The 15,711-nt window shown below is 37.8% G+C and overlaps 1 protein-coding gene across 2 annotated transcripts; it reads right to left on the minus strand.

Annotated features, from left to right (window-relative positions):
* Positions 1 to 1,702: 1,702 nt before the first annotated feature.
* Positions 1,703 to 15,709, minus strand: LOC145997368 (uncharacterized). Of its 2 annotated transcripts, none has more exons than XM_083134329.1 (3): positions 15,674 to 15,709; positions 12,548 to 13,159; positions 1,703 to 3,525 (listed from the first exon to the last, which is right to left on the minus strand). In XM_083134329.1, the coding sequence occupies exons 2-3, from the start codon at positions 12,907 to 12,909 to the stop codon at positions 2,505 to 2,507; spliced, it is 1,383 nt and encodes a 460-aa protein (XP_082990455.1). In that variant the 5' UTR covers positions 12,910 to 13,159; positions 15,674 to 15,709; the 3' UTR covers positions 1,703 to 2,504. The 2 variants fall into 2 exon arrangements, with proteins under 2 accessions (XP_082990455.1, XP_082990454.1); XM_083134328.1 differs by lacking the exon at positions 15,674 to 15,709 and adding an exon at positions 15,366 to 15,641.
* Positions 15,710 to 15,711: the final 2 nt, after the last annotated feature.

Raw genomic sequence — 15,711 nt, forward strand, 5'->3', positions numbered from 1 at the left:
GCAAACATATTTGACTTCACGATGGCGCCGCCGTCTGCTAGCAGTGCTGAATTTCAGTTATGATTCTCTTCCATTTGTATAGTAACCTGTTTACAAAAGAAGTCAGTGCTTGGGTGTCTATCTGTTCAGTCTGCAGTTTTCAAATAAAGTTCCCACACAATGTGGATGTAAATGATAATTATGTTGTACATACATACAGCTTTATAGGGTCCAGCCCCCCCACCCCCCTGCTCCCTAACAAGCTACCAGTCAGTAGCGTCCCAGATTTTCACTTATGAAATATAGGAACCCTAATTGAACGAAAAGTTGAACCCCCACCCCTTATGTGAGCTATATATATGCCCATGCCCACACTGGTGTCTCTCTCCTCAATTTTTCTTTTTTAATTACTCGTACATTCCCTGTGATGATGAGAGCAATGTATGAACTTGAAATGTTGGAAGCTAACACTGATTTAACCCGAGAACACCTGTTCGAATCGTGTTGCCAGGAAAGCTACAATTCCTATGAACAACTTGTTCCATCCATTATCTGTGTTGAAGTTGAAACTATTAGCTTGTTAGCAGGAACAGATTTAAGCTGTTAGTTAATTCCGACGACAATGGTGAATGATATGATGAACTTACAAAGAGAACCCATGTCCAGCCTGGGGTTCAAAGTAAGGAACCCTAGCATCGTGACACACTGTGCTAACCACTTCACCATTGAGGTTGACAGATTTAAGCATAGGCCCTGTAGGCCTGACATGATTGGATCTTGTAACAAAATACTGCATTTTAAAAGTAGCGCATCTACAGTTACGCTTCCAACTACAGCTACAGCTACAGCTACATTTGCCAAAAATTAGCTTCACTACAGAAACTCTTGTGCACTACTTGTTACTTTGCTGCTTTTGCATTCAAAATTCAAGAATTTTTGGGATATTTTAAATATTTTCGAGATTTTGATATGTACAGAGAGGTTACTAAGTGGGCATATACCCCCCTTTATTTTCAACACTATAATGGTTATGGTTGAGTGCTTGATATGTGCACATACCTGATGGTTTGAGAGTGCAGAACATCGATATCGAAACAAGTCATTTTTATAGTGCAGTCGAATTCTGCACCATGTTCCGGCAAGCATCTCATTGCAAGTGTGTCATTACCTGAAAAAGACCTTTTTCAGGCGATAGATTGGAAGAGGTTCTAAAGATGTGACCACCTCCCTTAGCCTGGCCTGAGCTGTTGACCTCAGTAACCTTCATCAATGACAGTCAGAAATAATAGGTATCACGCAACGCAAGAGTTACGTGCAGCTGTGGAAGATGCCTTCACGCACGTGACCATGGATTAACTCCACAAAACATCTGTCAGAATGCGGTTATGCTACCAAAATGATGGTCTGCATACCAATGTTCTAGGCTGATAAACCATCAGGTATGTGTCCATATCAAGCATTCAACCATAATCATTGTAGTGTCGAAAATAAAGGGGGGGGGATGCACACACTTTGTGCAAGTGTGATGAGATACTTCACACACAAAAGTACATGCTCTTACCTATGTGAACATCAGAACAAAAGCACTCGGGCCTCATGGCTTCTATTACTTCTTACAAGAAATATTATTTACGCAGGTATGGTAAAAGTACATTGAAAGAAATGCAAAATATTATTGAAAAGTATATAGATATATTTAACATGACCAACCTTAGAGGGTACATGTAAAAGATACAATTTTAAAAACAAAATTAAGTAATTAATAAATTGAACTTAGAATCTTATAATTTATCATTGTAATACAGTTTTTGTTTTAATAGTTCACATAGAACTATTAATATTTATATCACATAGAATTGATAGCACAAATGCTGGATAACATTATGTTAACTCAGAACATATTCTGTTAGAAATATCATGTTTACACTCACTGTCAGAAATTGTAAAACGTACCATATACAGGAAGACCCTGATTTTATTTTTCTGAATTTACATGTTCCTACATTATATATTCAGTCTTCACAGTATCAATAGAGCATAATGTAATTAATTTTTTCTTTCAGATTTTATATTTTCCTCCATTTTTAAGTTTTTCACTTTGGTCTCCAGAAAAAATGTTAAAAATGAAGTTCCACTGCATTTTTTGCATAAATGCAATGCAGAAATTATTCCAGGTAAACAAATATGTGAATTCTTCACAAGAATCTGGACTACTTACATGAAACATCAGTTATCTGCCAATAATTGTTTGATTGAACCGTCTCCAGTATTTAGTTCCATGAATGTGATTTCAAGTTTTCGTGAGCCAGCAAGGATGTGCAAATTCCGGTGGTAGAAAATGGTTAATAATATTAGGAGAAGTCATGTTTTTCATCTTGGTCTTTAAATATTGGTCAGTTAAGTCAGCATATTTGTGACAGAATACTGCATTTTGGGGGAATACATAATGACATTACTTTGTGTAAACAAGACATAAAAAGGCACTACAATTGGTTCAGATCTTTTGACTCTATGGCACTGTATAACTAGGTCTCATAATCTTGCGAAATTTCTGTTTGTGATTTCAATTTAAAATGAGTCACTAAATGCCTGTCAAGACTACATTTATGTGCATAGCGTTTCTGGCACACACTGCATTCATGTTGTTTTTCTTTCATATGTTTCCGTATGTGACTCACCAGATAGCTTCTCAGCACAAAACATTTTCCACAATAATCACAAACAAAATCTCTACATTGTGCATGAAGTTTCTTGTGTCTGAACAGCGAAGCATTATCAGCAAAAGATTTTGGGCATTCATCACAAGAATATGGTTTCTTGCCAGTATGGGTTATTTGGTGTCTTCTGAATGCACTGGGATCCGAAAACTTTTTCTCACAGTAGCTACACTGATAAGGCTTGTACCCAGTATGAGTGCGTAGATGTATCTCTAGCTTATTCTTCTGGGTGAAACTTTTATCGCAGACGTTGCAGGAGTAGGGGGTGTTGCCAGTGTGTACTCGCTTGTGCAGAATGATCTGGGACGACTGCGAGAAGCACTTTCCACATTCATCACACGAGAATGGTTTGCTTCCCGAATGGACTCTCAAATGTACTTCAAAATTAAATTTATTACGGCAACTCTTCCCGCACTCTGGACATGTGAAACAAGAACTGGCTTTCGCATGAGTTTTTATGTGTCCGATGAATTTTTTACTGTTTGGCAGGTGTTTCCCACATTCAATGCATACATTGGAGAATCCGTGCACTTTCAAGTGCCTGTTTAAATTATGTTTCCTGAAGAAGAATTTTCCACAGACGTGACATTCACTAACATCTGTGCAGGGGGTTGTATTATTCTCTTGATATTTTTTATCAGATTGTAGTCTGGACAAATCACAAGGTTCCTTATAAACATGACCATGCTTGATGTTGCGAATCTTCCTCAGGGAGGTGAGGGTGAAGTCATCATTTGTTACAGAATGCTTATTTTCTCTTTCTTCAGAACAGAAGTTTTCATGGGAATTTTCAGTAAAATAATTACTGGAATGAGTTCTATCATCCCGGCTGAAAATAGATAATTTAATCAAAATGGTATACAAACAATAAAATATAGACAAACCATATAATCAGGAAATTCCTTAAACCAGTGGTTGCTAAAGTGTGCGCCGTGGCGAGGGTGTCTTGATTGGCTTACAGGCACGCCATGAAATGTTCCAACATATTCACTGAAATGACATTTACTTGTTGGTCTATACATGGTTTTAGAATCTAACCATAACATCAAATTTGATCAAGGATATGACTGTTCCAAATATGTGCTTATTTAGGAATTTTTATGTTTGCGAATTTCAAATGTGTTTATTTTTAACTTAAGGCAAGCAACCTAACCACACTAATTCAGCATTGCAAGTGTTAGATAGGCCCTACATTCTGACTACAGCACCATGGAAATACGAGGGGGTATCAAAAAGTAGTGATCATTAGGTCAAATTATTAAATGTACGTGAATGAATTTTTGCCAGTATAATCATTGAAGTCTATGGACATCATAGTGCAAATACCGTGTTAATAGTTGTGCATTGTTTGTGCAGTTGGTAGTAGAAGTAAGTAACCTGGAAGATGGGGAATATTGAGGCTCGCAGCGTGATAAAGTTTCTACATTTGAAGGGGTATATCGCATGACGAAGAAGAGTTTTTTTAGTCGTTTGGTAACTTTGGTACCTCTATGCTCCGGAGACCAAAGAGATGAGCAAAGAGTGGAAGCAATCTTTTCCCCTCCCCTCCCAAAAAGACCGAGGTGCAAGGTCTGCAGGGAAGGTCATGTTGTCGGTATTCTGGGATTGTCGGAGAGCCATCCTGACAGACTACCTTCAAAAAGTCCAGACTATTAACAGCGCATATTACTGCTCACTTCTGAAGAAATTGCGAGATGCTCTGAAGAAAAAATGCCGCAGTATGCTCTCCAAAGGCATCCATCTCCTCCTCGCTGATAATGCACCCACTCACTCATCTCAATCTGCTGTTGTGGAAGCAGAGCACTGTGGCTTTGAATTATTGCCACATCCACCTTATTCTCCAGATCTCGCACCAAGTGACTTTTCTTGTTTCCAGAAATGAAAAAGCCACTGTGAGGTCCGCGATTTGATGCTACAGATGATGTCATTCACGAGGTCGAACAGTGATTTTCCATGCAATCTGCGGACTTCTACAATGAAGACCTATGGAAGGTTCAGAAACGCTGGGAGAAATGTGTGAATTTGGAAGGTGACTACGTAGAGAAGTCTTAATTACCACAACATAACATCAAGTTTCTCAGGTAGTTATTCCATGGTGATGATCACAACTTTTTGATACCCCCTTGTATCTTCAAACACTAAAGGCGTCATGAAACGAAATAGTTTGGGAACCTCTGCCTTAAACCTTTCGAAGAGTATAACTGCAGTCACTCCCCCCTCCCTCTCTCGAGTATGTTCCAGTGGACAACTCTTGGAGTGGAAATTGTTAGATCAGAGGATGTTTGTTCAAGCCTTAGGGATGCTCATGTGGTATAACATGATGACAATAAAACACGTGAGGGAGGGATGTATATATAAGTTTTCCCAATTGAAGGATAGCATATCTCTCAACCCTCCACCTCTCCCACTTCAAGAACTCACAGTGCACACGAAAGTGTTGCATGCATGCTGTTTGGCAGCTAACATTGACACGTTTGATTTGTCATGATTCCTCAGTAATATTTGTTGTTTTCTCCATGGTGTCACAAAAATGAACTCAGAATCGGTAGTGTTAATTGATGTCCATCGGAGTACACCACGATGCAGCACAAAGTAATGCAGGAACCAAGCAAACAAAAATGGCAGGACTTAAGTCATAAAGCATACATGCCCCAACTTTAACAATTACTGCTGTTGTAACATCTCAAATTAAGAACAAACACATATTTTGCACCTCAAATATATCTGAATACTTAATGTAATGTATATGTGGGTTTAGCCAATTTTCTGCAGCATTATAGAAATCCAATGAAAAATACCTATGGATAGTTACACACTTGCAGCTCACAAACATCAAACACCCAGCTTTTGATTGATTGATTGATTTGGTGTGTTAGGTCCACTTTATGCACTGTAAGGCTAATCAGGACTGGACCTACAGTTTAAAGTGGAATCCGAAGCACCGGGTATCGAACCCGGGACCCCTTGATTACAAGGCGACAACGCTACCACTGCACCATTGGGGAGGCCCGTAAACACCCAGCTAATAGGTTAGACATCTACATTGAAGAGACAATTGACATTAAAACACCCCATAAATTCCTATAATTTATATTTGCTTTTTTTTTTTTTTTTTTTTGCAGGCAATACACGATGCAACATTGTATTTTACATTTGGGTGTAAGGAATTTCAGTGTGTTCATAATTCAATCGAATAAAAAAAAAAAATCTGTCTTACGAATTAATACCGAAAGAACTGCATACAAGGTGTGGAGCATAAATGTGGCTTTAACCAGAAATGTTAAGAGTTAAAGAACAACTACAAAGCATCAAACTACCACACTATGTTGTACCTAGGGCAGGGTTGTTACCACTTTGAACCAATACCAATGTATCAATACTCTTAGATAGATTTCAGACTGAAGCAACAGGCGATGAGCAATAAGGGGGTTTCAATACACAAGCCCCTTGCATGCAAGAACAACAGACTGAGGTAACATTATGCACGTCATTGAGAAAATGGTCCAGTCAGAGCGATATGGAAGCAGCAGGCGACACATACAATTTGTCAACTCGCTCGTTGCCTATAGAACATGTCTTGTTTCTTCGGTCTGAAATTTCCCTTACCGATTCCCACTGATGCCAATGCTTGAAGACTGTAACAATTAAACATTATTCAAAATAGCTGCACAAAATCCAATATTCACAAAATACTGGTGAATTTTGCATAATTCCCAAGGTATTTAGACTCCCCAAGAGTGAAGCATGTCATTTTTGTGGACTCATTGAAATAGCTAAATTTCACAAAAGTATGAATAAATAAATTCCAACCAATACTGATACATAGGTTAATACAGTATATCGGTTCAGCCCTAGTTGTGACCTTGTAACTCATTGGGCAAATTATATAGACAAAAAAAAAAAAAAAAGATATGTTCCATTCCAATTACAGTCGCCGAAATGGAAATCTTTACATGGTTATCGCGCGTACCAACTGTGCCTTGTTATACTCCGAAATAAACAAAGTGGGAGGGGTCTATAATCGTGTGATTGTTCAGTGAACAACAGCTGGCAGTGTTGTGGTTATGCTTTGGCTAACAGTCTTTACAAGGGAACCAGAGAAAAAGGAGTCCCAGTTGTGGTATCCAGTGCAAACAATTTATCTGTGTTACAGAAGTGTACCCCAATCCTATCAAATAATTTAATATGGTTAGTTTATATGTATCTTGTTCTTCTATTGAAAGACTGTGTTGTAATATGAAACGCAATTATGGGCTGAAACTGCAAAACGAGCCATATCTACATTTTCTTCTTCTTTTATTCCTTTATAATTCTTCTTGATTTAACAAATGAAGTTCTATATGAGTGTAACATTGTATTAATGTGTAACCATGAAGCATAAAAAAGTAATTTGCAATTTCTAGAAGAATTATTTTATTTAACTATAAGATTATAATACTGAGCTAAGTATTGATTATAGGGCTGAATCTTCTGATCGGCCAGATAAAGAATATTAATCCTAATATTCTGCGTTGATAATCTGAAAGTTGGTGTTACTGGGATAGACATTGCTATCATATTTTGTTCATTTCGTTGTTTCTGCCTAAGAAGACAATGGGGAGGAAGAAGTTGACAATGGAAGAGAAGACTCGTGCTTTGACTTTGCTTCAACAAGGTATGTCTGTAATTCGTGTTGCAGCTGATTTGCAAGTTTCAAGACAGGCTATTTACGACCTTAAAAAAGCAGCTTCGCGTCTACCACTTGGCATGGTAACACCTAAATGGAGAATAGGCTCTGGGGATACCAGAAAAATGTCGCCACGAACCGACAAGATTTTTGAAACGTGAAGATACTATATCAAATCCATCGATTACGGCCCCACAGTTGAAGAAGAAGCATCCAGATCTGCTAAGTGATGTATCCATTCGCACCATACAACATCGACTACAGAAAGACCTTCACTTACCAGCTCGTTGTGCTGCCAAGAAACCGCTTGTAACCTCAACTGTGAAGTCGAAAAGGCTTAATTTCTGCAGAAAATATGGTAAATTTCTCGTATCGGACAAACGGCTGAAATTTGCTAGTTCATTTAATTTGAATATTCGTACTTACGTATTCTGCATTGAGAAACATTGCTGAAAGTGGCATTTCGCTTATTTCACGGAAATAAGCTCTATTTGCGACATATCGAGTAAGTTTTCTTCGTTTCTTTTTGCCTTCGGTGACACGCAAAATGGCGGTCACAGTTTCACTACCGTACTCGGCATGCAGTGTTTCCACTCCACTGCACCCAAAAATACCTACGTAGCCCCACAAACCATTGACGCATAGCCCCACGAACCATTTCCGGTAAGGTTAGGTTAGGTAGGGTCACTATAGGTTACAATAGTTAAAAATTGGTTTCGAAAAAAAATATGCATAGCCCCACACACCATTCTCGCATAGCCCCACGAACCATTGACGCATAGCCCCACGAACCATTGACACATAGCCCCATGAACCATTGACACATAGCCCCACAAACCATTTGCAGAAACGTACCTTCTTCAGTTACAAATACACACGTGTTTGGAAACACTGACCGGGATTACGTCATCAGACACAGGCTACATCCACCTGGAAGTAAATGGATGTAAGAGCTGTCGTGCATCGGTCACACATTTATATCGAAAAATAGATGATTTACCGGCAAAATTCAATGAACGATGCGAGAAAATACTTCCCCGAACTTCCACAAGTCTAAAGAAACTGCATTCGGTAAGTAATTTCTCCTGTAAATTTGAAGAAATCCGTTTGTCCGATACGAGAAATTTACCGAAAATATTGACACTGGACATCAGAAGACTGGCGAAATGTAATGTTTTCTGACAAAAGCACGTTTGGACTTGTTAGACCAGTATCAAAAATTGTGAGAAGACGAAAAAATGTGTTGCGGTATGATCCGAGGTACACTGTTAACACTAAGAGTGCTAATCACGTATATATACGGAGTTCCCAAACTTCTCTAGTGTGCGGATCACGTATATATACGGAGTTGAATTTAAAATTTATTGCAACGGTAATTTGCCATACATTTATGGAGTTAGCAATCCTGAGTAATGTTTGGACATTGTACTTCCTCATACTCACTAGATGGTGGGCAAATGCTCGTAACGGTTCTGTTTGTGTCATTGTCTGATAGCGATATGCTCGCTTCCCTTTTCTAGTGCCGGCAATTAAGGGGGGCGCCCCCCAATTTTCGCCACTTTTGCCCCTGCATTATGCTAAATCTTATCCACAAAGGGAAATATACTGTATTTTCCCCCCTAGTTTTGGCACCTTGCCCCCCTAGTTTTGGGACCTAATCGACGCCACTGCATGTCATATATCTTGTCAACTTTTTATTTTTAGTACATTTCATATCATTTATGATGAAACGTCCAAGTTAGCCATGTGGTTATAATGTAACATATCATATATCAAAATAAAGAGGAAGAATCAAACTTTTCAACAGTGTATGATACATATATTTTACATTTTTAGTTTTTGAGATATGATTTTTTAAAAAGTAGTGAAAATGGTCAGCATTCTTGGGACGGAAAGCGACTTAGAGGTCAGCACTGTAAGTGTTAAACATCTGGCTAGTGTGATGGTATGGGATGCATTCAGTGATACTTATTGTAAGACCAGAGCTGTAGGTGGGGGGGGGGGAGCAGGGTGGCCCCCCTGGGCACTGATGGAAGGGGGCACCAAATGGCAAGATGAAAAACATTGAAAATTACTTGTAATAAAGGATGCATGCGATCCCCTCGAAAGTTTTGGTGCCCTATTAAAACAATATCATTGCCAGTTTGCAAAGATATTGATTTGATTTTTTTGCTCGGTGTGCTCGCATTACAAGCTCTTCTTTTAAACAAACAAAAGAAAATATATAAGTATCCAATTTGCTAATGAGGATGTGTTTTACAACTTCTTAGTGAATAGTTCCAGTAGTGTATGCAGTTGTAAAAGTATTATTGGTGTAAACTGCAGTCTGCATGTCATAACAACTGTACTAAATTTTCCTAATATCTCTCCAAAAAAGCTATTTCATTTAAAAGAATACGTTGTGATGGTTTTTGGCTCTTTCAGTGATCTTTCCAGGCAGCTTTCAAATAGCTAAAAGGTGTACAGGACGAGAGTAAACGTCACTTAGTACAACAATAATAAATAAAAGTCTAAGCTGCTTGGCATCGAGACACAATACTCGGATGTCTTCTTTGAACAAAAAAAAAAAAAAAAGGGAGCGACTGGGCAAAAGGGAATCAGAATTGATGCTCTCATAACTTCACAAAAGCGCTCATGCTATTCTAGTTCAGATGTAGCTACTACGAACTATACATTCACTTTGCGAGGACTATTGTATAGTCAACGTGCTTTTGATGAAGCTGTGTGTATCCAAAATTGTGTAATTATTATAAGTGGTGTCTTCCAAGAAACTTTCTGGGGCTCAAAACAGGAAAAGAAAGAAGATAAGAGAGAAAGAGGACATTACAAGTTCAACGATTTTATCAAAGTTTTTCAAGAAAAATGTTGAATCCACAGACGCTAACGAAGATTCTTCAGTGGCGGAAATAGAAACTACACGACTGTAAAGAGTCAATCAGCAATTAGGTGGTCTTCAAAAGCAAACGTGGTACAATCTCTAAGTACCCAATTTCCAGAGGTTTGTGCAACTTTGGAGGAATTATGCGACCTCTCAAAAGAGTCACCCGAAACAGTACACGGTGCCAAATGCTTGCTACACAGCCTTAATAAGTTTAACTTTCTTGTGTTCTTATTCTGCTGGGCTGATATCCTTCGACCTATTAACGACGTTAACCTACGGCTACAAGAAAATTATGTTACAGTAGATATAGGTGTTAGTCACTTACAGGTACTGCAAAGCTTTCTGTCTGCCAATCGGGAAACAATTGTGACGAACGCTTTTGAGAAAAGCAAACAGATCTACAATGATATGAACATTGCAAGTAGAGAACAGAGTCCCAAAAAGAAAACCAAGTTTTTCGATGAAGTTGCAGATGATGAAAGTGTAGCCATAAATGAAGAACAAAAAATTAGGAAGAGCTTATTTTGTGCATTGGATTTAATTTTGTCACAAATAGGCAATCGATTCAAGCTAATGAAAGGAGTTTTGGAGGATTTTTCCATAATTATTCCAAGCAATATGGCAGTTATGTCAGAAGAAACGTTGAGAAAGGGAGTCTTTGATCTGGCTTTATTATACCCCGAGGATATCAACGGAAGTGAGTTACTTCATGAACTGTTGTTCCTTAAACATCATGCGCAAGCATTTTACAAAGACTTTCACTTGGAATGCTCGTCAGAATTGTCACCACTTGCTGCTCTCTCATTCATTCATAAAATACCATGTATTGAGTTGTACCCAAATTTTGTCACTGCATTGAAACTATTTTTAACTCTACCTTCGTCTATTGCATCTGGTGAAAGGAGTTTTAGTAAGCTAGAGCTTATAAAGAATTACTTGCGTTTTTCCTTGAGTCAAGAAAAGCTGACTAACCTGGCTATTTTGTCTGTTCAGAAGTACAGAGTTCAATCACTTGTGTTCGATGATGTTATTAATGACTTCGTTACTCGAAAGGCAAGAAGAGTGAAACTGTATCTAGTATGTTCGCACAGGAGAATTGTCAAATAATCATGTACTGATTGTAGTTCTTAATATGTTTTTGTTTTTATTGTTGTTGATTTCAGCTACTGAATGATTTTAGTTAGTTTGTACAATGACTTTGCAGGGTATTTGAAAGGGTTTCATATATTTTAAAAAACATAACATTAATGATCTCTCTTAGAGATTCTTCTGCTACCTAAGAAATATATATGCTATTCATATGGTAAGATGTATTTTTTTGCATGGATTAGTTTCATTTCTACGATTTTTTATCATCGCACATTGAGAGGTCAATAATGATCCTTGATTCAGAAGAATACGTGTATACGTACAAACAACTCGGTAGTTGTAATTGCTACAATTACATACAACTGCTACAATTATTAGCATAAATGAAACGTCAATTTGAATGAATGACATTATTTAAGTAAGGCACAACAACAAATGCTTCTCCCTTAAAAAGACAATGGCGCCGAAATTTATTCTCGTCCCGGGCACAGAAATCTCTAGCTACAGTCTGAGTAAGACTATATTTTCTCCTCAAGAACGTAACTATGACAGGGGACCAATACATAAAAGTATTGGAAGAACACATGTTGACATTCTGGACAATTCATGAATGTCGGTACTTTATGCATGATGGTGCGCCAGCTCACAGGAAGAAATTGGTTACAAAGTGGTTGAATGACAATAATATATAAGTTCTTGAATGGCCTGGTAACTCACCCGACTTAAACCCAATTGAGAATGCATGGAATCAATTAAAGAAAGAGGTTCAAGAAAAACAACCATCTACCATCGCAGAGTTACAAGAGCTGCTGAAGAAGTTGTGGGTGACCAAGGACAAAACTTATTTTGAAAATTTGGCAGATTCAATGCCCAGAAGATTAAGAAGCTGTACATGCTCGTGAAAATATGACAAAATATTGATAGTAAAAAATGGTGAAATTTTGCAAGCTATAAAACAAAGAAGAATCAGACTCTCCATGTTTTTGTTGTTTTTTTTACTTATGTAAAGAATTCCATTGCAGCGACTGTATAAGGGGTACTTACTTACATGTTATGGTATGCAACACGCAACATCTGATACAACTGGTGATGTATTTGAAGTGTTCAGATAAAAGCAAAATGCTTAGCATAAAGGAGTTCACATGCTCTAACATTAAAAAAATGGATATAAAAAGTACTTGACAATACCTGTGCTGATTTTTTCTCTTTGCCTACCTTGTTCTGCTGGCTGAAATTCCCATTTGGCTTTTCTCAGATTTGACTTGTGAATTAATTAGCCCATCTGGGAGAATGTTTTCATCTCTCCTAGATTCTATGCTTTTAATGCAAGCGCAAATAGGCAAATTAGGTTTGGTTTCTTCAGGGATCTCGTAATATATTTGGTTTTCGTTGCTTTCAAAGAGCTTGGTTTCTAGCACTGCCTCTGATTTCAATCCATATATTTGGTTACTAATAGGTACATAAGCACTAACTTCTTCCTTAACCAGTAAATCATTGTATTTAATCTCGAGTGGATCCCATAAAGGGTCATTAGTATTATCAATGTTTTCGATGTTCATACACAAACTTTTATCCATATCAATATCAAATATTTCTTGTTTCTAGGCCACTCAAGGGAAGTTCTACAATATACTTTTAAATGAAAACGTTAGTCCCATTTTTGTCAAAGATTCTTCACTAACTAATTATGCTTGCAAAATTCCATCATCATGAACACACAGCCCCATCACACTTTTGAAAAAAAGTCGTACATTCTTCAAATTAAAATACAAAGGTTGATTTCAGAACTGAGCAGTGTCTGAAATGCAGAAACAGCAAGAAAGCAGCCTATAAAGAATGGAAATAAATTCAATTAAAATATAATTATATTATGCAATAGATCTATACACAGTGAAAAATGAGAATATATTTAGAATTAAAAAATAATAATGTTCATAAAGAGCTTATGTCAATTAATTAAGAGACGTATAATTACAAACTGATACTAAGGGGGTGGGGGGGACATTTTCGGAAGGCATTCAAATGGCAGTTTCTCTTTTTTGGAAACTACTTTTGTGCAGGCTAACAAGGGTCTGGTGCCTAGACCCACAGCCAGAATATTCCTCTTTGGGGTCTTATGTGAGGTCTATGTTTGCTTCTGAATGTTCCCTTCATCCTTTACATCTAATCATCATTCATTCTTATCATTGCAATTAACCAAAAGTGATGAAAGAATAAGATGAAGTAACTACGAATGAACTTGTACAAATATTCTAATCATTGCTCTAATGCATATTCAGTTGGGCAAACCTCAAGAAGTTATTTTCCCTTCTTGTACGTACATATTAGTTGCATTTTAGGATTATTCTTCTAGTTAAGGTTGTCACAGGCATTTAAACACTTATTTGATGTAACATTATGAGAGAAGACACACATTCCCTTCATGAGACATTTATTTGTTGCTTTCATTAACGTTAAGAAGTGTAGCATTGTCATAACATAATGTATTGTCATAAACACTTACAAAATCACCCATATACAGAAATAAAAGGGAAGGAAACATTGTCTTTTTAGACTTATATATTGATTCAAGTCATGTGTGGTATTCTTCTTTGTAACTAATCAGTGGTGATTTATTCATTCTTGGATTTGGACTTTTAACCACTGTGTTATTTTTAAAAAATTTACCGTTTTGGAGGCTGAATCTGCCTCCGCCTTCAGGGTAGCGTGTAATCTGTTAAATCATATGGTGTCTATAAATGGTTGCCCTGGAGGATTATTCTCGGTGGCCTAGGCTCCACCTCGTCTGTCGGTCACAAGGACCTCCATTAAGTTGCCAGGGAGGATTATCAGTGGCCCAGGCTCCACTTCGTCAGGTGGCTAAGTCAAGACCCATTTTTGTATGTAACATGCCGGGGAGGATTATGTTGCGGTGGCCCAGGCTCCACTTTGTCAAAGGATTGATGCTGTAGGATATCAACCCCCCAAAAATGAAAAAGCTCCTTCAGTGCCGCTTATGTGCTACTGTCAGACCCTGGATGGTTGTGGACATACAGTTCTCCCAGTGCGTGTGCTACACTGATCATCACTGTATCTTTACAGATACATCTCCAATCCTGCTTTGGCCAGTCAGCATACAAATGATGATCAGTGTAGCACACGCACTGGGAGAACTGTATGTCCACAACCATTCAGGGTCTGACAGTAGCACATAAGCGGCACTGAAGGAGCTTTTTCATTTTTTGAGGGTTGATATTCTACAGCATCAATCCTTTGACAAGGTGGAGCCTGGGCCACCGCAACATAATCCTCCCCAGCAACCTACATATAAAAAATAGGTCTTGATGTGGCCACCTGACAAAGTGGAGCCTGGGCCACTGATCATCCTCCCTGGCAACTTAATATATATAGAGGTCCATGTGATCGACAGACGAGGTGGATCCTAGGACATCAAGAATAATCCTCCAGGGCAACCATTTATAGACACCATATGATTTAAAAGACTACATGCTACCCTGAAGACGGATGCAGATTCAGCCTCCGAAACGTTGGTAATTTTTTTCGTAACATGATGAAATCGCAATAAAACAAAAGGAACTTGGGCCATGAGGGTTTTTACGTTCTACTGTAAACAACACAAGAACAAAAATGAGTAAGTATGAATTACATGTAAACTCTTATGGAAATAAAACCAACAATATAAGTAGCGTTTTGTGTCAGCAGGTGTTATTGTGTGCTCTAGTTTACGCAAACAGTATTTCTGGAGAGCGTACGATATCTTTATCAGATACGAATCACATGCAAATCACAAACGTGTCAATTTATAAATAAAGATCAAACGAAATAATCAGTACATATCCTATTTGGGAAGACTGGATTGGGGATCGGGTCCCTGCTACAACGAAGCCTTCATAGTCGCAGTTGGTTACACTGCTTAAATGCACATAATCTGTTGTAATCTGTTCCGTAGCTATGTTGTTGTCCGGCCTCGAATGGTCCACCTACTTTTCGTGTGGACCTTACTTATCATACAACTTAAAAATAGTGTACATACAAAACTATATTATTTCCCCGATATTTTGTAAAGAAGCGTTAGACAAGAATTATCTATACATTATTCTTGGATTAATAGTAGGAGTGGCCACATCAAAATATTGTATTTGATCAACACACAGATTACTATGCCAATCAGTGGTTGTTTTGAATTTTGCCGTTGTAACGTAGAAATTACTGTCAGGGCTCTCTCACCAACCTACTACATCAGATAATAATGGTTGCGAAATGCAAATATAAATTGAGCTAACAGAAGTGTAAATTTTGTATGCCAACAGTAACAATAAATATCTACAGATGAAATACTACCAGCCACAGATTACAGATCTAGCAGACATTAGCAATAT

The sequence above is a fragment of the Lepisma saccharinum genome, chromosome 13, assembly GCF_977018435.1.
Source record: "Lepisma saccharinum chromosome 13, izLepSacc3.1, whole genome shotgun sequence".
NCBI lineage: Eukaryota > Metazoa > Arthropoda > Insecta > Zygentoma > Lepismatidae > Lepisma > Lepisma saccharinum.